The sequence below is a fragment of the Lutra lutra genome, chromosome X (genome assembly GCF_902655055.1).
Source record: "Lutra lutra chromosome X, mLutLut1.2, whole genome shotgun sequence".
Taxonomy (NCBI): Eukaryota; Metazoa; Chordata; class Mammalia; order Carnivora; family Mustelidae; genus Lutra; species Lutra lutra.
This window is the reverse complement of record NC_062296.1, coordinates 1,377,946-1,400,638: the sequence shown is the minus strand read 5'-3', so window position 1 is coordinate 1,400,638 and position 22,693 is coordinate 1,377,946. Positions and strand designations below refer to the sequence as shown.

The 22,693-nt window shown below is 49.1% G+C and overlaps 3 protein-coding genes across 8 annotated transcripts in view; 2 read left to right on the top strand and 1 right to left on the bottom strand.

Annotated features, from left to right (window-relative positions):
* The window catches only part of TEX28 (testis expressed 28), a 54,532-nt gene continuing 31,839 nt past the window's right edge, over positions 1-22,693 (bottom strand). For all 4 annotated transcript variants that reach the window (XM_047714825.1, XM_047714826.1, XM_047714827.1 and 1 more), the window contains 4 exons: positions 14,674-14,773; positions 10,646-11,388; positions 1,242-1,377; positions 1-624 (listed from right to left, as the gene is read on the bottom strand). In XM_047714825.1, the coding sequence (XP_047570781.1) occupies positions 268-624; positions 1,242-1,377; positions 10,646-11,388; positions 14,674-14,685 (1,248 nt within the window). In that variant the 5' untranslated portion in view covers positions 14,686-14,773 and the 3' untranslated portion in view covers positions 1-267. The remainder of the gene's footprint in view (positions 625-1,241; positions 1,378-10,645; positions 11,389-14,673; positions 14,774-22,693) is intronic.
* On the top strand, positions 3,074-6,141 carry LOC125091301 (polyadenylate-binding protein 4-like). Of its 3 annotated transcripts, none has more exons than XM_047714806.1 (3): positions 3,074-3,309; positions 3,527-5,381; positions 5,517-6,141. In XM_047714806.1, exons 2-3 carry the CDS (start codon positions 3,977-3,979, stop codon positions 5,960-5,962), a joined length of 1,851 nt encoding a protein of 616 aa, XP_047570762.1. In that variant the 5' UTR covers positions 3,074-3,309; positions 3,527-3,976; the 3' UTR covers positions 5,963-6,141. The 3 variants fall into 3 exon arrangements, with proteins under 3 accessions (XP_047570762.1, XP_047570760.1, XP_047570759.1); XM_047714804.1 differs by having other exon boundaries at positions 3,527-5,430; positions 5,518-6,141; XM_047714803.1 differs by having other exon boundaries at positions 3,527-6,141.
* Positions 21,826-22,693, top strand: part of TKTL1 (transketolase like 1) — a 30,298-nt gene continuing 29,430 nt past the window's right edge. The window contains exon 1 of the mRNA XM_047714811.1: positions 21,826-22,008. Coding sequence (XP_047570767.1) covers positions 21,872-22,008 — 137 coding nt within the window. The 5' untranslated portion in view covers positions 21,826-21,871. The remainder of the gene's footprint in view (positions 22,009-22,693) is intronic.

Below are 22,693 nucleotides of genomic sequence, written 5' to 3'. Positions count from 1 at the left end.
AGCCTCTGAGGGTCTGGTCACTGGGTCACAAGAGGGCATGAGGGGGACAGAACTGCAGATCCACTGTTCCCAGATCAGCCTCAGACACTTTAATATCTTCCAAGACTTGTGTCTGCAGATGGTATCTAAGGGTCACGAGGAAGAGAAGGGCAAGGCGGGCTGGTGGTGATGGAATCAGAAAGGGGGAGCTGAGAAGTGGCTATCTGGGTTGGGCTGGCTGGACGTCCTTGATACCCAGAAGGCGGTATGAGCTAGCAAACCCAGGCTTTAAGTCCCATCTGATAGAGGCCTGGAGTCCTTGGAAGACAGTCTCCATCTGGAGGGGACCCAGGCCTGCCAGTCTGCAGCAGGGAGGACGTGCCGCTTCTGCCAGGCCAGGGCCCCAAGACTGATGAGCACGAGTGTGGTGCACGTGCGCAGGCGGGAGGTCACCAGTGGCAGGGGACAGGCACACACAGTGGAGATGAAGACCAGGAAGAGGGCGGCCAGCGTGAGGAGCAGGCTCGTGCATCGGGACACAAACTTCTGGGGACGGGTCCTGAAGTTCTCCACCATCTCCTCTTGTGCGGCTCGTTGTAGCGTTTCGAGCTTAGATATGCGGTTCTTGAAAGTCTCCATGACCTCCTGCAGGTGACAAGAGCGGCACCCCCACCCCGTGAAGTGCGGTCACTCCCCTGAGTTCCTCAGGGGAGCACAGCAAATGTGGGCAAGCTGAAGACTTAGGAGGGAAGTCAAAAGCCTAGAGCTCTTCCATGCCAAGGGCCCTGTCCCGGCCCGTAACACCAGGTGTGGCCGAAGACTGAGAGGCTGGCTGTGCCGGAGCTCTCCAAGGACTGGAGTCAGGCTGAGGGCGAGGAAGACGGGGAGCCCAACCGTGACAGGCGAGGGGAGCCCTACCCTGTGCTTGCTAACTCAGGCTCAAAAGCAGGGCCACCCAGAGGGAGCTCCCCGCACCAGAAGAAGCTGCCATGACTCACCAGCACCCCCCCAAGTGGCCCCGAAGCACCCCCAAGTATGAGAACAGCAGAGCCCAAAGCCCCAGGCCAGCTCGGCTGTGTCAGGGCCGGGGTGCGGCGTGAGCACAGAGACCCGATGCTGCAGCGCGGACACACGTGCGAGTTGCCACTGGTCCGTCTCTCCTCAGTTTGCAGGGGTATCGCCCTTTGCTTCTCTCACCCTGACGTCCTTCTCACTGGCCACTTCCTTAAAAGCCCCCCCCCCCCCCCCCGCGAGGTTCTCACCCATATCTCCTTGGCTCTCTTGTAGGACAGATAGGCCATTTTCTCCTCCGCGCTTGCCAGGCTCTGCCTGAGGCGGTAGATCTCATCCAGGCGTCCCTGCAGGTGCTCATCCGCCTGTTCCTCCAGCAGCGCTTGTCTCGGAAGCAAAAGAGAAAGTAATCGTCCTGCACGCCCGGCCCACAGGCTGTGCTGATGGTGAGCGGCCCTGAGTCAAGGCTGCAGCTGGTTCCAACTGCTCCTTCCTCTTCTGTCCTCCTCCAGGCTGGCCTCAGAACGCCGCGAATGCACAGCGGCCGCACACACACGGACACACAGGTCTGTTTCGCAGACAGTTAGCATTCCGCAACAGCTCTCCAAAACCAGCCACAGACTAGAAGTTGCAGAATTAAAACTCTAAACTGTCCACACCTGCTATTAAATTCTCCGTAAGCTCCCAGCACCAGTGTTTGGTAAGCAGGAGTTATTCCAGAAAAGTCTGCAGCTTACAGGGATGGAGCAGTCACAAAAGACCACATACTGTATGATTCCATTGACATGAAATGTCCAGGGGCACCTGGGTGACTCAGCCAGTTAAGCATCCGCCTTTGTTCTGGTCATGATCCTGACATCCTGAGATGGAGACCTGAGTCGGGTTCCCTGCTCCGCGGGGAGTCTGCTTCTCCCTCTCCCTCTCCCTCTGCCCCATCCCTGCTCATGCTCTCTCTCTCTCTAAAGAGATAAATAGATAAATCTAAAAAAAAAAAGAAATGTCCAGAATAGGCAAATCCATAGAGACAGAAACGAGGCACTGGGGGGGGGGGAGGGGGGGAGTGACTGCTCATAACATGGAGTTTCTTTTTGGAGTGAGGAGAATGTTCTGGAATGAGAGAGTGGTGATGGTTGCGCAGCTCTGTGAATATACTAAAAACCACTGATTGTAAATGGGAGAATTTTATGGGATGGGAATTATATTTCAATAAAGCTGTTATTAAAACAAAAACAGGGACACCTGGTGGCTCAGTTGATTAAGTGTCTGCCCTTGGTTCAGGTCATGATCCCAGGGTCCTGGATTCAAGTCCCACATTGGCTCCCCTCATCGGACTCCTTGCTCAACAGGGATCCTGCTTCTCCCTCTCCCTCTGCCTGCTGGTCCCCCTGCTTGTGCGCACACTGTCTGACAAATAAATAAATAAGATCTTAAAATACAACAAAGAATTGTTGCATAACTTAGTAAATTTACTAATGATCATTGAAACATACACTTAAAATGCTGCATTTTATTGCATGTAACTTATACCTCAGTAAACCTCTTAAAAACCATGAACAAGGGGCACCTGGGTGGCTCAGTGGGTTAAAGCCTCTGCCTTCGGCTCAGGTCATGATCTCAGGGTCCTGGAATCGAGCCCCACATCGGGCTCTCTGCTCAGCGGGGAGCCTGCTTCCTCCTCTCTCTCTGCCTGCCTCTCTGCCTACCTGTGATCTCTCTCTCTCTGTCAAATAAATAAATAAAATCTTAAAAAAAAAAAACATGAACAAAACGTCATTAACCAGTATGTATTCAACCAGCCATGTATGTAAGTTGTAAAGCACCAATACACACACGTGTGGGAAAGATATGGGCCCAATGAGGATAGCGAGGTGGGTGGAAGGGGGACGGGGTTGGGAAGGGATGCTGTGACAGCTTCAAGCGAACTTTGTAAAGTTTTACTTCTTAATAAAATCACATGTGAAGCACATATGGTAAATGCGAAGATTTACAAGACCCGCAGGTGGGTACACCATCTCGATCATGTTATCCTCTACATTTTCCTCGGGTTTGGAATTTTTCATAGTTTAAAAAACACTTTGGTCTCTCCGCCCCGGGTCGCCGCAGCCTCCGCCGCCTTCGGGCCTTAGCAGCCTGAAGGAAAAACAAGAAAAGATTAAAAAAAAAAACCCGAAAATGCTTTAAAACCTAAAAGAAAAAAAAAAAGAGAGAAAGAGAAAGAGAAAAGCGCATCCTTCTCGGAGAGCCCGCGGGGAAGTCACTTCTGCACGCTTCCGGCCTGCCCGCGCCCGCCGCCGCACCTTGGCGTCCGTCGGTCCCGTGGTGAGCTGCCCGCCCGCGTCCACGCGCCTCCGCTCCGGCCGCCCCCGCGCCGCGTGGCAGCCCCGCGCCCGCCGCCCTCGCCCCCCGCTCGTCGGCCCCGGGCGCACCACGTGTCCGCGCTGCCCTTCGCCGGCCCGGCGTGGGAGGAGGCTGCGCGCCCGGCCCCCGGGGCTTGCCGAGTCGGCGCCGACCACGATTTGGTTTCCCTCTTCCCCAGGCTGCTGTAATCTTAAACCGCCGGGAGCCCGAGGCCTATATTTATAGAGAAACGCGTGTCCCGGAGGCCGCCGTGGGCACCCTTCGGTTGCCTCTTGGAGAATTTTTATAATTCGGAGGGGAGTCCCCGTTTTAGTACGTTATTTTTTTACCCCCTCTTTCGGAATTTGGAGCTTCAGACCAGGACAGCTGCAAAATTACAAACTCCCAGGGAGGGCCATATTGTTTTTGAGAGCCTTTTGTCTGCTGTTTTGCAATCTCGAACGAGCTGTCCCCGAACTCCTCCTTCCGGTCCCCCGTTTCTCCGAGCCTGCTCCGGCGTCTGTTTAGCTTCGCTCTGCCACCTGTGAGCCGCGGCGCGGGCCACGGCTCCGAGAAGAGCCCCTTTTGTCCTGTGTGGTCCCTATAAGAAGTTCTCCTGGCGGGGCTCGGGGTGGTGGGGGCTGGGGAGATGAACGCTGCGGCCAGCAGCTACCCCATGGCCTCCCTCTACGTGGGTGACCTGCACTCGGACGTCACCGAAGCCATGCTGTATGAAAAGTTCAGTCCTGCGGGGCCTGTGCTGTCCATCCGGGTCTGCCGCGACATGATCACCCGCCGCTCCCTGGGTTATGCCTACGTCAACTTCCAGCAGCCGGCTGACGCCGAGCGGGCCTTGGATACCATGAACTTTGATGTGATTAAGGGAAAGCCAATCCGTATCATGTGGTCTCAGAGGGATCCCTCTTTGAGAAAATCTGGTGTGGGAAATGTCTTCATCAAGAATCTGGACAAATCTATAGATAACAAGGCACTTTATGATACTTTTTCTGCTTTTGGAAACATTCTGTCTTGCAAGGTGGTGTGTGATGAGAACGGCTCTAAGGGTTATGCCTTTGTCCACTTCGAGACGCAAGAGGCTGCTGACAAGGCCATCGAGAAGATGAACGGCATGCTCCTCAATGACCGCAAAGTGTTTGTGGGCAGATTCAAGTCTCGAAAAGAGCGGGAAGCTGAGCTTGCAGCCAAAGCCAAGGAGTTCACCAATGTTTATATCAAAAACTTTGGGGAAGAGGTAGATGATGAGAGTCTGAAGGAGCTGTTTAGTCAGTTCGGTAAGACCCTAAGTGTCAAGGTGATGAGAGATCCCAGTGGGAAATCCAAAGGCTTTGGCTTTGTGAGTTACGAAAAACACGAGGATGCCAATAAGGCCGTGGAAGAGATGAATGGAAAAGAAATCAGTGGGAAAGTGATTTTTGTAGGCCGTGCACAGAAGAAAGTGGAACGGCAGGCCGAGTTAAAGCGGAAATTTGAGCAGCTAAAACAAGAGAGAATTAGTCGGTATCAGGGGGTGAATCTCTACATTAAGAACTTGGATGATACCATTGATGATGAGAAGTTAAGGAAAGAGTTTTCTCCTTTTGGATCAATCACCAGTGCTAAGGTAATGTTGGAGGATGGGAGAAGCAAAGGGTTTGGCTTTGTCTGCTTCTCATCTCCTGAAGAGGCGACCAAAGCCGTCACTGAGATGAATGGACGCATCGTGGGCTCCAAGCCACTATATGTTGCTCTGGCCCAGAGGAAGGAAGAGAGAAAGGCTCACCTGACCAACCAGTACATGCAGCGGGTGGCTGGAATGCGAGCACTCCCGGCCAACGCCATCTTAAATCAGTTCCAGCCTGCAGCTGGAGGTTACTTTGTGCCGGCAGTTCCACAGGCTCAGGGAAGACCTCCGTATTATACACCTAACCAGTTAGCACAGATGAGGCCTAATCCCCGCTGGCAGCAAGGTGGGAGACCTCAAGGCTTCCAAGGAATGCCAAGTGCTATCCGCCAGTCTGGGCCTCGTCCCGCTCTTCGCCATCTGGCTCCAACTGGTAATGCTCCGGCCTCTCGTGGCCTCCCTACTACCGCTCAGAGAGTCGGGTCTGAGTGCCCGGACCGCTTGGCTATGGACTTTGGTGGGGCTGGCGCCGCCCAGCAAGGGCTGACTGACAGCTGCCAGTCTGGAGGTGTTCCCACAGCTGTGCAGACCTTAGCACCTCGTGCTGCCGTCGCTGCTGCTGCTGCTCCGCGGGCTGTCGCACCTTACAAATACGCCTCCAGCGTCCGCAGCCCTCACCCCGCCATCCAGCCTCTGCAGGCACCGCAGCCTGCGGTCCACGTGCAGGGCCAGGAGCCCCTGACTGCCTCCATGCTGGCCGCAGCGCCCCCGCAAGAGCAAAAGCAGATGCTGGGAGAACGTTTGTTCCCACTCATCCAAACCATGCATTCAAACCTGGCTGGGAAAATCACGGGCATGCTGCTGGAGATCGCCAACTCTGAGCTGCTGCACATGCTGGAGTCCCCCGAGTCGCTCCGCTCCAAGGTGGATGAAGCCGTGGCGGTTCTACAGGCTCATCATGCCAAGAAAGAAGCTGCCCAGAAGGTGGGCGCTGTTGCTGCTGCTACCTCTTAGACAAGGAGAAACCGATTCAAAAGCCAAATAACCCCTCCTGGAATTCAGCTCAAGGTTTGAAGATTTCTAGCGTGTCCTATGGACCTCAACACCAAGAACCACAAATTGGGAAATTTAATAGGTCATTTTGTATCAAAAGGTCAATTATGAAGCACCTAGAATTTTTCAATTAAAAGAATATATTCTCGGGCGCCTGGGTGGCTCAGTGGGTTAAGCTGCTGCCTTCGGCTCAGGTCATGATCTCAGGGTCCTGGGATCGAGTCCCACATCGGGCTCTCTGCTCAGCGGGAGGCCTGCTTCCCTCTCTCTCTCTCTTTCTCTCTGCCTGCCTCTCCGTCTACTTGTGATCTCTCTCTGTCAAATAAATAAATAAAATCTTTAAAAAAAAAAAAAAGAATATATTCTCTGGGTTCTGCTGTGGCCCAGATAGTGTTAACTTTTTTTTTTTTTTTGTATTGTGGGTTTTGATTTTTTCCCCCAAGAAATTGGTTTTATTTGATGTACCCAAGTCTTAAGTTTCTCAATAAAGAAAAAAATCTCCATTAAAAAAAAAAAAAAAAAACACTTTGAGGTTCTTCATTTGGGCACCAGGAAGGATGGGCTGGAGGCCAGAGGCCATGAGGCTTTTAGTGTTGTCCTTGAGGGAAGAGCCAAAGACAGGAAGGCTGTCCCATGGGTGTGGAGTGGGAGGTGCAGACAGGTGCCGGAGAGCCCTGGGGGCACAGAAGGGCTGGGGCGCGGTGCCCAGTCAGATCACAGGGCTCCGGCACACACAGGGCATAACCAGGGGTGCTGTCGCACAAGACAGGAAATATGAGGCAAGGAGGTCAGTTTCGTCCTGCTTCAAGCACTTGACTGACACCCACATGGAGTCATCGCCCAGGCAGGTAATGCGCCGAACAATCACTTGCTGAAAGCCGGTTTGTCAAGAGCTGGTTCATGACCGTGTTTCAGGGACTATCGGGCTCTGCCCTACTCCTTATGGAGAAGAGACAATGCCCACAGACGGGGAGGCAGTACGGTGCCCCCTTGAAAGGACATTCTGCATGCCCGTCTCTCCACTTATGTGAGGGATTCAGACCCAAGAACGTTCGAGTACATGTTCATGAATATACTCTTCACGGTTAAGAAGTCAATGAATAGATTCTTCATTAACATATTTATACAAACTGACAAATATATTCTTCAATGCGTTCTGGAATAGATTATTGAATGAGAAAATGTTGAGTCATGACGGTACTCTAGTGACTTGTCTCCGGCCCCCAGCCTCCTTGGCTGCGGCACCGCTGATACTCCTCTCCGTCCCTCCACTAGTCAAGGACCTCTCACTCTCCCACTTGTACAGCTGCAGAGGCAAATGGACCACTCTAGAAAATGCCCTTCCAGGGGTGCTTGGGTGGCACAGTCACTTAAGCATCCAGTTCTTGGCTTTGGCTCAGCTCACGATAGAGTCATCAGATCAAGCCGCACAAGGCCCCGCCATCAGGCTCCGTGCTCAGCACAGAGTCGGCTGCAGTTTCTCTCCCTCTCCCCCTGCCCCTCCCCTCCACGTGCTCTCTCTCTCTCTCTCTAAAATAAATAAATAAGTCTTTTTTAAAAAGAGAGAGAAAACACTCTTACAAAGACAAAATGACAACCAGCCAACCAAAATGCCCTCCAATCTTCCCAAACTGTGAAACCTGCCCTCACCGACACAGAGTGTCCTAAAGCTTATCTCTGTTGAAGAAGAGTATCGTTCTCGATCATTCCCGAAGACTGGTCTTCAGTGCACTGAGCTTGAAGCTAGTGGCTTGCAACCTGAAGAAGTCTGAGATGGAGAAACTGATGTAGGAGGGATCAAGCCTTATGGGCAGGGTGGGGGTGATGCGGCAGGGACAGAGTCGGTCCTCCGGATCAAACGTGCAGTCACACGCATGCTTACAGGAGGGAAGCAGAGGGAGCTTCTACACACAGAGGAGAGGCCCAGAGGAAAACAGAACAGAGATGTGAAGATCGGAGTGATGTGGCCACAAGCTAAGGAGCCCGGCAGCCACCAGAAGCTGATGCAAGAACGTTCGTGGAGGCTTTATTCATCACAGCCCCAGCCTGGGGGGCTCAGTCGATTGGGTGACCGCCTTCAGCTTGGGTCGTGATCCCGGTCTCCCAGGATCAAGTCCCGCATCGGGCTCCCAGCTCAGCCGGGGGTCGGCTTCTCCCCCTGACTTGCTCCCCTCTCATGCTTTCTCTGTCTCTCTCAAATAAATAAATAAAATATTTTTTTAAAAAAGCTCCAACCAGCAGCAGGTGAATGTGTCAACTAACTGTGGTGCATCCGTACAAGGGAACAGCGCTAAGCAAGAAAGAAGGAACTATTCCTCCATGCAACTCCGATGAATATCAAAACTCTTACACCGGTGCAAGAAAACAGACACAAAGGGTTATACACTGTATGATTCCACTTACACGAAATACCTAGAAAAGCCAAGTGCAGAAAGACAAAGCACATTGGTGGTGACTGGGGGTTGGGGCAAAGTGAATGGGGACCAATGGGGTCTCTCTCCAGAGTGATGACAATGTTCTGAACCAATAGAGGTGGTGCTTGCACAGTACTGTGAATGTACGAAATGCCACGGAATTGTCCATTTGAAGATGGAGGAGTTTGTTTTGTGAACGTCCTCTCAATTCAGAAATAAAAAAGCAAGGGGCGCCTGGGTGGCTCAGTGGGTTAAGCCTCTGCCTTCAGCTTGGGTCGTGATCTCAGGGTCCTGGAATTGAGCCCCACATCGGGCTCTCTGCTCAGCAGGGAGCCTGCTTCCCCCCACCTCTCTGCCTGCTTCTCTGCCTACTTGTGATCTCTCTGTGTGTCAAATAAATAAATAAAATCTTTAAAAAAAAGATTTGAAGGAGATGTATGTTTTAAAAATGGCATTGAATTCCTGTGCCCCCTTCAACTAGATCAGGAAGCCATGTGGCCGGAACATGCTGACATGTGCTCAGGTTTGTGCCTCTCTGAAACTCCATTTCCCTATTGGTAAAGTGGGTGACTGAATGGTACAGGGGACAGGGCTACTTCATTCCTGCTGTCACTGCTATTATGTGAAGTCGTCTCCCACCCATTCTTTCCTTGTCTCCTGGTAAATCTGAGTCACACAGACCTGCTTCATTGCTTCTCGTGTATATTAATCAAGGTAGGCTGATTGCTGTAGCCAACAAGCTACTTCACACTCCTGTCACAGTCCAGTGGCAGTGGGGGCACCTGTTCCAGAAGTGCAAGCTTGTAGAATTCATGGGGAATCCGGGAGTGGTAGGTGGCCCTGCTGCCCCTCACTGCTGCTGGATTCTGACTCGCTAAGGGCCAAGAGCTTCCAAGATCAAAACGGTCCTGTTGGCCAAGGCAGAATGGAAACTTACAGGGATTTGTGTAACTGCCACTGAGCTCTAGTCTTGCTTTGTATAAATTCGACCTTGGAAATGAATGGTATTTTGGCAAAGGGGCATTAAGAGTCCCAACATTTAAGATTTGGTTGCCATGTCCTACAAAAATCACATCCAAAAGAGATCTATGATTCTGATTCGTTATCTTACTTGACAGAGGGTTGCCCCGTAATACTTGTTTGAAGATTTATTTATTATTAGAGAGAGAGAGAGCATGAGCAGGAGGAGCAGAGGGAGAGGGAGAGAGACTCTCAAGCTGGCTCCTTGCTGATCACCGAGCCCGTCACGGGGTTCCATCCCACGATCCCAAGATCATGACATGACCAGAAACCAAGAGTCAGACGCTTAACCAATGGTGCCGCCCACCCAAGCGCACCACCCCCATCATATTTTATAATTGTCCTTTCTAGATTTGTCAAGCAGTGTTAATGCAGGTAACGTTTCCCTGAGAAAACATTAGAGGTTTTTTTCTGCACCCCCCCCACACAGAAGTACTAAGGGACCACAAAGTTCTTACTTTACTGAGAATCTTGGTTCGTAAGTGAATCCCTCCCTCCATGGCCAGGCTGTTGGGAGGGTTAGAGCGAGCGCAAGCAGCCGATGCCACAGACTGTGGGCATCAGGGGGAGACTGTGGCACCACTGAAGGCCGGCAGGACCCGCTGAGAGGTCCAGGTAGGCATGGGATGGGTCCTTTGAGGGACCGAGTATGCCTTTTTCTCCCTATTTGTGAGACCTAGTCTGGTCTTAGATGAAAATGAAGTCGACCCACCACACAGTGGGGAGAAAGCATTCCCCAGAAGACAAACATTTTCAGACCTTCAGACCAAATATCCTATACGGGACCTTTGGCCCCAACTCAGCTACGAGCACAGGTGAAGGACCATGGCTGGTGGGGCACCTGCTTCCCATGCTCTATTCTAGCAGGCGCCGGACCGCTCCCTAAAGGGCAGCGAGCATCTGCTGGGCTCCCCACCACTGCAACGGGTCAGAGCCCCCAGCTTCTGGGACCACCGAGCGGGACCCTGAGCTGGAACCGCATCAGCAGCAGGCCCAAGTGCAACAGAGGGCCGGGATGAGCCGGGATGAGCCCTCCCCACTCTGGGGACGCCCCGCTGCCCAGAGAAACACTCACTGGCTTCGCCCCCCCTTCCCTCCTGTGACCCTCCAAGTTCACATCCTCGCTGCCCTTCACTCTCCTGCACACAGTCCTGGGGGGGGGCCGCTGTCCCCAGAGCCGGGGCAGCAGAGGGGAGGATCTCCCACTCACCTGCATTTCTCTTCCCGAAGGGACACTAGAGACGCCCGCAGGTCCGTCCCATGCTTCTCCTTCAGGCTCTGATAGGACACCTGGAGGCTGACGTGGAGCTCCCTGGCTGCCTTTAGGTCTTCCTTCATCTTCTGCAACAGCAAGTTGCGCCGCTGGGCCACACCCTTTGGCTCGGAGGGCTTCCCTGGCCGCAAGGCCGGGAAGTGACTCTCCAGGGCCACGTGTCTGACGACGCCAGACAGCTTGGTGGACAGGCTGTCTGCGCTGCCCGGCTTGGGAGGCTCAGAAGGCGGGGTCTTCTCGCTGGGCCGCTTGCACTCATCCGGGCTGCTCTTTGCCTTCAGCGCGAAGCCCCCGGGCCTGCAGCCTTCCTGCAGCTGCTGCAGCTGCTGGTAGCAATGGCGGAGCCTTCGCTCGATCTGAGCAATGGTGGCGGAGGCGCGCTGGTTCACCCTCTCGAAGGCCTGCCGGATGTGGGGGGCCTGGTGCCGGTCGGCTTTGGACACCAGCTTGAGGTAGCCCATGGTGTTCTCATCCCGGCTGGCCTTCTCCACTCTCAGCTGCTCGGAGAGGTAGAGGATGCGGTGCCTAACACTGTCCTGTAAGTTGCGGGCCAGCTCCCCAGCTGGGAGACTGCAATGGCCGCTGGGGCCGTCCTCGGCGGATGACAGGGACCTGCACGAGGGAATGTTGGAGGCAATGTTGGAGGGAACGGTGGCACTTGAGCTCTTGCTGTCTTCCACCTGCATTGGAAAACAAGAAATCATTAACAGTTACTTCTTTGAGCTACAAATAGTAGGACAGGACATGGAATTGCCTCATGCTAAAAATACTTAGGCGTAAGTACAGATACTCACATATGCAAGATTTGTGCATTCAAGATGGGCCCAGCACAGATGAGGAGGTCAAGTTCAACTTCCAGGCCCCTCTCCCCTTCTTTTCAGCACCTGACTTTTTTTTCTTAGATGTCACAACCCTCAGATCAAGAGTTGCATACTCCTCCAACTGACCCAGCCCCTGACTTTTTGCTCTATGAGTGTACCTCAATAGAACCCCCAGAATCTTCCTTGGCTAGAATCTTCCATGGCTAGAATCTTCCCTCCACATTTGTCCTATCTGTTCTTGGACTTCCTCTCTTCCAATAAATACCAACTGAATTGGTATAAATCTCATTTTGTAAAGAACTACTCTTGTAAAGTATGGAATAAGCTTGCTACCATCAACCCAGACGGTTTCTTATATTGCTACTGCCAGGCAGATACAAGTGGTAGGTAAGGAGATTTGCATCCTGACAGGTTCATTTCTTCATTCAATCATTCATTCAACACCTGTTTCCCGAGCACCCACAACGTGGTACAGAAGCCAGACACGTTCCTTGCTCATATAGAGCTGGTGGTCAAGTGTGAAAATGTCTATTTTGATGCCTATGAATGAGTCTCTTGCATAGACAAGTTAATAAACCACTCGGAGGGTCAGTTATCTCATCTCTAAAATAAAAATGCTTATAGCAGCATAGCTGGAACACAATGGACCAGGGAAGAATGAATGGTGATGAGCCAGGAAATATAGGTGAAGTCAGAACAGGTGAAGGGGTGCCTTGCTGGCTCAGTCCATGGAACGCGTAACTCCTGATCTTGGACTTGGGAGTTCAAGCCCCACATTGGGGGTAGAGATTATTTTAAAGTAAAATCTTTTATTTTTCCCCAATGCTTGTAAACATTTACTAAAAAATAACTATCTTTGTAAAGATTTTTATTTATTTATTTATTTGAGAGAAAGAAAGCCAGTGAGAAGAGGAGCAGAGGGAGAAGAGGGAGAAGCTCTCCCCAACTGAACAGGGAGTCTGACATGGAGCTCAATCCCAATACCCTGATATCGTGGCCTGACCTGGAGGCAGACACCCAACTGACTGAGCCACCCAGGCGCCCCCAAAGAATAACTATTAAAAAAAACTAGCAGGAAGTGGTATTGTTTTATATTTTAAAAAATCTTAAAAAAAAAAAAAACAGGTTGGAGCCTCTGTTCTGTTTCTACTTTTTTTTTAAAAGATTTTATTTATTTATTTGACAGAGAGAGAGATCACAAGTAGGCAGAAAGGCAGGTGGGGGTGGGGGAAGCAGGCTCCCTGCTGAGCAGAGAGCCCGATGCGGGGCTCAATCCCAGGACCCTGAGATCGTCACGTGAGCCAAAGGCAGAGGATTAACCCACTGAACCACCCAGGTGCCCCTGTTTCTACTTTTTAACTGTAAAAGCCTTCACAAACATTTTCAATCTGCAAAGGATTTCCTGGTGGTAAGTCAGGGGTGATTATATGATAATACATAGCTTGGTTCTGTCTATTTTATTGTATGCAAATCACACCTTGATTAAAAAAATGGTCATACCATTATGCATCTAGTAGACTGGCAAAATTTAGACTAATAATAATAAATGTTGGCAAGGATATGGAACAACAGGACCTCTAAATCACTCCAGGTGGGAGAGTAATTGGTACAAGTACTTTGGAAAAGCACTAGTAAATTGTAACATTGAAGACATGCATACCAAATGGCCCAGAAATTGCATTAATAGGTATAGCCTTGAGAAACAGGTACACTAATGTCCCCAATAACCAAAGGCTAGAAACAACCCATCTGCCCATCAATAGTGAAATGTGAAAGTGAACTGTAAAATGCTCAACAATATACTACTATACAACAATGAAAATGAACTACAGCCTTGAAAACATGAATGAACAAGCATAATGTTGAACAAAAAAGCTAAACATGGAAAAATCCTTACTCTCTATGGTTTCATTCATACAAAGTTCAAAAGCAGGCAAAACAAAATGATGTTGTTTAGGGACAGTAGACAATAAAACTATAAAGAAAAGTGTGAACATGGATAGCATAAACCTCAGTATAGTGACTCCCACTAAACTGGGAGAAGGGGAATTGATTGGAAGAGACATGCGGAGGCCAAGGTGCTTGACCCGAGTAGTAGATACAAGCAAGTTCATCTTATCATTATTTCCTAAAATGTATGTTGGTGTTTTCTGTGCCTTTATATACATATGCCAAATCTCACATTTTTAAAAGTTTTTAAATAGTTGGGACACCTGGGTGGCTCAGTGGGTTAAGCGTCTGCCTTCCACTCAGGTCTTGTTCCCAGGGTCTTAAGATCGAGCCCCACATTGTGCTCCCTGCTCAGCTGGGAGCCTGCTTCTCCCTCCCCCGCTATCCCTGCTTGTGTGCTCTCTCTATATATATATATCTCAAATAAATAAATAAACTAAATTTTAAAAATGAAAGTTTTTAATGGCCAACAGATGGTTGTATAGTGCATTAGAAATAACTGAAGAGAGAATTAGAAAAACGCAAAACAGGGACACCTGGGTGCCTGAGGCAATGAAGCAGCCAATTCTTGATTTTTGGGTCCAGTCATGATCTCAGGTTTGAGAGATCAAGCCCTATGTCAGGCTTTGCATTCAGCATGGAGTCGGCTTGAGGTCCCCTCTCTCCCTCTTCCTCTGCCTGTCCCCCTGCATGCTCTCTCTCTGAAATAAATAAATAAAATCTAAAAAAAGAAAGTATCCAGAATGTAACACAGAGGGGACAAAGAAGTAGAAAATTTGAAAAACAGAAGACATGGAAGATAGAATGAGAAAGTCTAACAAAATGAGAGAATGGCAAGATTTTAAGAGATAATCGGGCACCTGGGTGACTCAGCAGGTTAAGCCTCTGCCTTTGGCTTGGGTCATGATCTCAGGGTCCTGGGATCGAGCCCCATATCGGGCTCTCTGCTCAGCAGGGAGCCTGCTTCCCCCTTTCTCTCTGCCTGCCTCTCTGCCTACTTGCCATCTCTGTCAGATAAATAAATAAAATCTTTAAAAAAAGAGAGAGAGATAATCACAAAGAACTTTCCAGGACTGATGAAAGACACAACTCCACAAATTCAAGAAGCCAAATAAATCCCAAACAGGAAAACAGAAGTAAACCCACACCTAGACACACGACTTTAAAAACAGCCAGATTTAAAAAACTGATTACCTTTAAAACCATGACCTTCAGACTGAAAGCTGACTTCTTAGTGGCATCAATGAAATCCAGAAGAGAGTTGAGTAATATCTTCAATATGCTGAGAGAATAGCTGTCAGAGAGAAAAAAATTGGTCATATTCAAATAATCAGCAGTCATTGTCTTCAGACTTTTCAGCAAAGCACTGAGGAACAAGAAAACAAGTAATGCCTCTGAATTTGCTGGGGGGGGGATGATTTTCAACCTAGAATTCTACACCCAAACTGCCTATTGTGAGATTAGACTCAAGACATGAAAGAACTGAAATCCTTCACTTCACCTGCATTCTTTCTCTGGAAGCTACTCGAGAAGGAGCACCACCAAAACCAGAGAGAGACCTAAGAATGAGGTAGAGATGTGATCTATAATACAGGTCAAAAGGAAGCAAGTAGAATCTCCAGGATGATGGAATGATGGAAGGGGTGCCCAGGCTGACAGCTGGACGGCAAGTCAAAAGGCTCCAGGAAAGGGGTACCTGGGTGGCTCAGTCGGTTAAGCATCTAACTCTTGGTTTCAGCTCAGGTCATGATCTTGGGGTCCTGGTATCGAGCCCCGTGTCCAGCTCCACACTCAGCATGGAATCTGCTTGTCCTGCTCCTTCTGCTCCTCCTCCCCACCTCTGTCTCATGAATAAGTAAAATCTTTTTTAAAAAAGGCTCCAGGAGAGGGGCGCCTGGGTGGCTCAGTGGGTTAAAGCCTCTGCATTCGGCTCAGGTCATGGTCCCAGGGTCCTGGGATCGAGCCCCACATCGGGCTCTCTGCTTGGCGGGGAGCCTGCTTCCTCCTCTCTCTCTGCCTGCCTCTCTGCCTACTTGTGATCTCTATCTGCCAAATAAATAAATAAAATCTTAAAAAATAAAAAAAATTCTTGAAAAAGGGCTCCAGGAGAGAGCACTCCAAGGAAATGAAATGCATGGAATGCTGGGCATCTTTGGCCTGCTAGAGAGAAGATATGGAGAGCTGGAGGAATTGCTAGTCAATGAGAAGTAGTAGAGAAAAAGCAATGTGGTGGGAGGGGACAAGTATTAAGTCTAAGGTAAACAAAACATTGGGAGAGAAAAGAAAAGTCATCAGAGTGATGGCTCAATTACAACTAGTGTTTCCGTGGACTTGATAATGTGAACACCAATGATCTAACCTAGATTACCCGTACACCATACTGGAAGGATTTGGAAGGGGTGTGTGGGAGAGAGATATATTATCATCATCTTCTTTTTTTTTTAAAGATTTTATTTATTTATTTTGATAGAGACACAGCAAGAAAGGGAATACAAGCAGAGGGAGCGGGAGAGGGAAAAGCAAGCTCCCCACTGAGCAGGGAGCCCCGATGCGGGGCTTGGTTCCAGTACCCTTAACGACTGAGCCACCCAGGTGCCCCACATTATCATCTTCTATAGTGAAATAAATAAATAATTCCTAAAATATAAAAATAAAAAATGGTATAAACGATTTATTTAGGGGCTCCTCAGTGGTGGAGTCAGTTAAACATCTGCCTTCTGGGGCACCTGGGTGGCTCAGTGGGTTAAGACTCTGCCTTCGGCTCAGGTCATGGTCTTGGGGTCCTGGGATCAAGCCCCACATGGGGCTCCCTGCTTGGCGGGGAGACTGCTTCCCCCTCTCTCCCTGTCTGCCTCTCTGCCTACTTTGATATCTCTCTCTGTGTCAAATAAATACATAAAATCTAAAAAAAAAAAAAAAATCTGCCTTCGGCTTGGTTCATGATCTTAGGGTCCTGAGATCAGACCCTGTGTCAGACTCCCCACTCAAGGAATTTGCTTGTCCCTCCCCATTTTCTTCTGCCCCCCCCACTCTTGTGCTCATTCTCTCTCAAATAAATAAATAAAATCTTTAAAGTAAACACAAAACAAAACAAAAAATTATTTCTTTAGATAATTGGAGGTAAATACCAAAAGAAAGAGCCATAAAGGTTTAAAGTGGTTGATTCGGGGCGCCTGGGTGGCTCAGTGGGTTAGGCCGCTGCCTTCGGCTCAGGTCATGATCTCAGAGTCCTGGGATCGAGCCCCGCGTCGGGCTCTCTGCTCGGCAGGGAGCCTGCTTCCTCCTCTCTCTCTGCCTGCCTCTCTGCCTGCTTGTGATCTCTCTCTGTCAAATAAATGAATAAAATCTTTAAAAAAAAATAAATAAAGTGGTTGATTCTAGGGAGTGGATGATTTAGTGGGTGGAGTGGACAATTTAGTGGGTGGAAACCAGTGATTGACATTTTTTTAAAGATTTTTCTTTATTTATTTATTTGGTAGAGAGAGAGATCACAAGTAGGCAGAGAGGCAGGCAGAGAGAGAGGGGGAAGCAGACTCCCCACCAAGCAGAGAGCCCGATGTGGGGCTCGATCCCAGGACCCTGCGATCATGACCTGAGCTGAAGGCAGAAGCTTAACCTACTGAGCCACCCAGGTGCCCCGGGATTGACATTTTTTGCAATAAACTTTGTAGAACCATTTAAATCTTCAAGCTGAAGGTTAGACAACCATGGCTTTATTTTGTACAGGTGTAAGTTAAGAATGGTTTTTACATTTTTATTTTTTATAAAGTTTTTAAAAAGATTTATTTATCTTTATAGAGAAAGAGAGAGCACTCCTGATTGAGCACAAGCACAGACAAGCAGGCAGCGGGGGAGGGGCAGAGGGAGAGGAAGAAAGATAATCTCAAGCCCCCTCTGCACAGAGCTCAGAGCCCCACTCAGGTATCCCAGTACCCTGAGACCATGACCCAGGATGAAATCAAGAGTCAGCCACTCAACCAACTGAGTCACCCAAGCACACCAGTTTTTTACATTTTTAAATTGTTGAAAAAAATCAGAAGAGTATTTTGTGACATGTGAAAATTATAGGAGATTCAAATTTCAGTGACCATAAACGAAGTGTGATCGGCACACAGCTATACTTGTTCATTTATGTGTTGTCTATGGCTGCTTTTCTGCCACAAAACTGCACAAAGGAGACCACATGGCCTCAAAGACTTACTATGTGGCCATTTATAGAAAAAGTTGGCTGAGCCCTGATTTAAACTATGTTCATATAGGGGTGCCTGGGTGGCTCAGCAGGTTAAGAGTCTGCCTTCAGCCCAGGTCATGATCCTCCTGGGGTCAAGTCCCACATCTGGCTCCTTGCTCAGCCAGGACCCTGCTTTCCCCTTTCCCTCTGCCTGTCATTTCCCCTGCTTTCTGCACTCTCTTTCTCCCTCAATCAAAATAAATAAAATCTTTTTAAAAAAGGAAGTAGGGGACATCTGGCTGGCTCAGTCTGTACAGCTCACAACTCTTGATCTCAGGGTTGTAAGTTCAATCCACACATTGGGTGTAGTAATTTCTTACAAATAAAATCTTTAAAAAAATAAAATATAGGGGGCGCCTGGGTGGCTCAGTGGGTTAAGCCTCTGCCTTCAGCTCAGGTCATGGTCCCAGGGTCCTGGGATCGAGCCCCACATTGGGCTCTCTGCTTGACGGGGAGCCTGCTTCCTCCTCTCTCTCTGCCTATCTCCTCTGCCTACTTGTGATCTCTGTCTGTCAAATAAATAAATAAAAATCTTTAAAAAAAATAAAATAAAATAAAATAAAATAAAATATAGGGCACCTGGGTGCCTCAGTGGGTTAAGTTTCTGCCTTCAGCTCAGGTCATGATCCCAGGGTCCTGGAATCGAGTCCCGCATCAGGCTCCCTGCTCAGTGGGGAGCCTGCTTCCTCTCTCTCTCTGCCTGCCTCTCTGCCTACTTGTGATCTCTGTCTGTCAAATAAGTGAATAAAATCTTTAAAAAAAATTAAAAAAAAATAAAATATAAAGGAAGTAGGAAATAGAGAAAATTAAAATTCGTTAAAGACTGGTTCTAGGGGCGCCTGGGTGGCTCAGTGGGTTAAGCCGCTGCCTTCGGCTCGGGTCATGATCTCAGGGTCCTGGGATCGAGTCCCACATCGGGCTCTCTGCTCGGCGGGAAGCCTGCTTCCCTCTCTCTCTCTCTCTCTGCCTTCCTCTCCATCTACTTGTGATCTCTCTCTGTCAAATAAATAAATAAAATCTTAAAAAAAAAAAAAAGACTGGTTCTATTGTGGGGGCGCCTGGGTGGCTCAGTGGGTTAAAGTCTCTGCCTTCGGCTCAGGTCATGATCCCAGGACCCTGGGATCGAGTCCCACATCGGGCTCCCTGCTCAGCAGGGAGCTTGCTTCCCCCTCTCTCTCTGCTTGCCTCTCTGCCTACTTGTGATCTCTGTCTGTCAAATAAATAAATAACAAATCTTTAAAAAAATAAAATAAAAACTAAAGACTGGTTTTGCTGTGGAATTTAGATATAGATAGAGGTATCATTAATGACTCAGAATTGAGAGAATACATTGGTGGAAAATTAACCATTGGGAAAAAAGCCATGTACATAATATCCAAATAACCAAGAAGAGAAAAACAATTGCACTCTATTAATCCAAAAAAAGGAAAGAAAGGAGGCACAGAAAGAAACAAGATATTAGGGCAAATAAAAAATATAAAATAGGATGCCAATTAGATGTGATTATCAATGACTCTGTACCATGGTCTTGAAGAAAACACTTAATACCATAAATATGTCAGTCTCTACACATCAACCTATAAATTCAATGAAATCCCAATTAAAAACCCAACAGAAGTGTCTTATAAATCTTAAATTAGCTGCTTCCAAAATTAATTTGAAAAAGAAAATGTAAAAGAATAGCTAAGACATTTTTGAAAAAGAATAATAAATATAGTGTTGGGACAATTGGCTATTTTAAAAAAATAAGTTATGTTGAGCACCTGTATATGCTGTAAGTGCTACCTTATGTAAATAAAGAACCAAACATAAAAATGAAACAACAAAAGCATTAGAAAAACATAATAATATTTTTACAATCTTTTCGTGAAGAGGACATTTCTAAACAAGACCGAACCCAAAGTTCCATAAATAAAAAGATTTATATATTTTACTTCATTAAAACAAGCTTTCAGGGGCTCCCGGGTGGCTCAGTCAGCTAAACATTGGCCTTGGGCTCAAACCACAATCCCAGGGTCCTCAGATCGAGCCCCCTGTCAGTCTTCTCTTTCTGCCTGCTCTTCCCCTTTTTTGTGTGGTCTGTCCGTCAAATAAAATCTTTTTAAAAAATAAGGTTTCTCGGGGCGCCTGGGTGGCTCAGTGGGTTAAGCCACTGCCTTCCGCTCAGGTCATGATCGCAGGGTCCTGGGATCGAGGCCCGCATCGGGCTCTCTGCTCAGCAGGGAGCCTGCTTCCCTCTCTCTCTCTCTCTCTGCCTGCCTCTCAGTCTACTTGTGATCTCTCTCTGTCAAATAAATAAATAAAATCTTTAAAAAAAAATAAGGTTTCTCTTAACATTTAAAAAAAATTTTTTAACTTATTTTTGTGTGTGTGAGAGAGAGCGCCCACGAGTGCACACGAGGGCGGGGGACAGAGGGAAAGAGGGAAAGGAAGAAGCCAGACTCCCTCTCAATCCGAATCCTGGGATCATAACCTGAGCCCAAGGCAGATGCCTAACCAACTAAGCCACCCAGGCCCCCATTGCTCAACTTTTTAAAAAAACCACAGGTTGAGGGGCGCCTGGGTGGCTCAGTCAGTTAAGCGTCTGCTTTCAGTTAGGGTCATAATCTTGGGGTCCTGGGATCAGCCCTGCGTGGGGCTCTGTGATCAGCAGGAGTTTGCTTGTCCCTCTCCCTTGCCCCTCCCCCCACCACCATCCTTCTCTCCTCTCAAATAAATAAATAAAATATTTTTTAAGTTAAAAATAAATAAATAAAAAGCAACAGCTTGGGAGAAAAGATTTGCAATTATCTCTCATAGAGAACAGGCTAGTCAACACAGTATGTAGAAAATTCCTACAAATTAGAAAGCTAAAACAATCCAATATGAAAACAGTAAAGGATAGTAATAGACAATTCAGGAACAAGAAACTACTGGTGGCAATAAACAGAGCAAAAATGTGCGACGCAAAGATATCGGGCAAACAGGAATCAAGGTAGTAACTGAATACTGTTTTCTCATCCACAGAATGCCACAAGTTAAAAAGACTGACAGCCAGTGTTGATGAGGATGCAGGGAAATGAGCACTCACATACGCTGCAGTAGGGGCACACATGGCTTCCGTGGAGCGATCAGGCAATATCAAATGAAATTTTCAGCGCATGTGCCCTTTACGCAAGCAAGACCGTGGGAGCGTATCCGCATTCAGTGGCACTTAAGGGCTCTCAGTAGCTCGGCAGTTTTGAATTAAGATGCTCCCCAGTACCTGAACTTAGGATATAGTGTTGTGGGGATGGTGTCATTCATGGGGGGGAGTCATTCATGTTCTTTTAAGATTGTCTCAAAGTCAGAAGGACCAGCTCTCCGAGACTACATCGGGACCTTGAGGAGATGGGAGCTCCCAGAAGTCAAGTTGCCTCAGGAAAGCTGCAGGGTAGCTAGCGTTGGGCTAACGCCACCTCAAGGATCACAAGGAGCTTGCAGCTTGCCATACAGAAGGTTCTAGAAAGAGAAAAAGAGGTAGCAGAAAGAGACAACGCTGTTTCAGGACAGCATGCCTCATTGCCTGAGAAGCCTAACTGTGGCAAGGCTGGTTTGGAGGGTGGGGGTCGGGGGCCAACAAAAGGTAAAATTCTAGCGTGGCTTATTCTTTAAAAAATATTGTGATTAAATACGTAAAACAGCACTTCACTTATTGTAACACTTTAAAGTGCGTGAAAAAGTCCCCTTCGATACATTCGCCCTGAGCGGAACGACCACAACATATAGTTCCATAGCCGTTTTACCACCCAAAAGTAAAACCACCCTCCCCCCCCCACCCCGCAGAGGCAGTTCTCTTTGAATTGACAGCACAAAGAAATATAAAAAGAAATTAAATTATCTCGATCAATGTCCCACAGGCAAAAGACAAGTGTTCAAAATCCACCGCGCAGAGGGAGCGTCACAGCACCTCGCGGAGGGAGCGTCACAGCACCTCGCGGAGGGAGCATCGCAGCACTTCACGGAGGGAGCGTCGAAGCACCGCTCCTGGGACCCTCGCAGCTCCGCGCGGAGGGAGCTGTGCGCGGAGGGATCTGCACAGCACCGCACGAGGGGGCCGCACTACACCCCGAGGGAGCCATAAGGCACAGCCTCACACAGCCAGCGGCATTCGCTCGTCAGACACCGACCGCGACGGTAGCGATGGCGGACGCCAAGCCGAGCACCGCGACGGCCGCCGAGGAAGCCAAGCCTGACGCGAAGACTGTGCAGGTGCTGCGGGACATGGCCAATCGCCTCCGTATCCACTCCATCAGGGCCACGTGCACTTCGAGCTCTGGGTAAGGTTCCCTCGTCCCAATTCCTCGTGGCCTCAAGCGACAGAAAAGCCTGAGGTGAAGTGAGCCGTGGGGGCGGCTGGGCGGGCTCAGTCGTAGAAGCCCCTTTTGGGACCGTGGGGCGCTGAGGCCACGCCGCCACGGCGAGGGTGGCAGCCCCAACTCTCAGGGCCTCCGGCGTGTAGCAGGGAGGAGCCCGGAACGTGGCGTGGCCGAGTGGTGATGAGTCCGGGGGAGCGCGGCCGGGCTGGCGCGGGCAAGGGGAACAGGCTGGGGCTCGCCCTCCATGCCGTCCCGATGCCGCCTGGGGGGCGTAACAGAAGCAAGCGAGGGGCGCGGAAGAGTTGGCCAAAGGGAGGCTTTGCGGTCAGCTAGCATTTTGTGAGGACTTCGGCGTCGGTGTTTTCACAGATGTTGGCTTTGTGCGGGGTGCTTGTGTGGCTCTAGTTCAGGGCCGTGCTGGCCTCAGAGGGAGTCGGATGTTCCCTCGGCTTTGTTTGGAAGCATCTGAGGAGGATCGATGTTAATTCTTTAGCTATTTGGTAGGATTCGCTGGCGAAGCCATCAGGTCGAGAGTTTTCCTTCGGCAGAGGCGTTTTTGACTACATAATCGATATCTTTATTAGTTACGGGTTTATTTGGAATTTATTTTTGGGGTCCCTGGCTGGCTCAGTGGGTAGAGCGTTTG

What these genes read in the sequence shown, in the direction of transcription:
- LOC125091301 (XM_047714803.1), top strand. Translation starts at nt 3,977, where the DNA reads ATGAACGCTGCGGCCAGCAGCTACCCCATGGCCTCCCTCTACGTGGGT.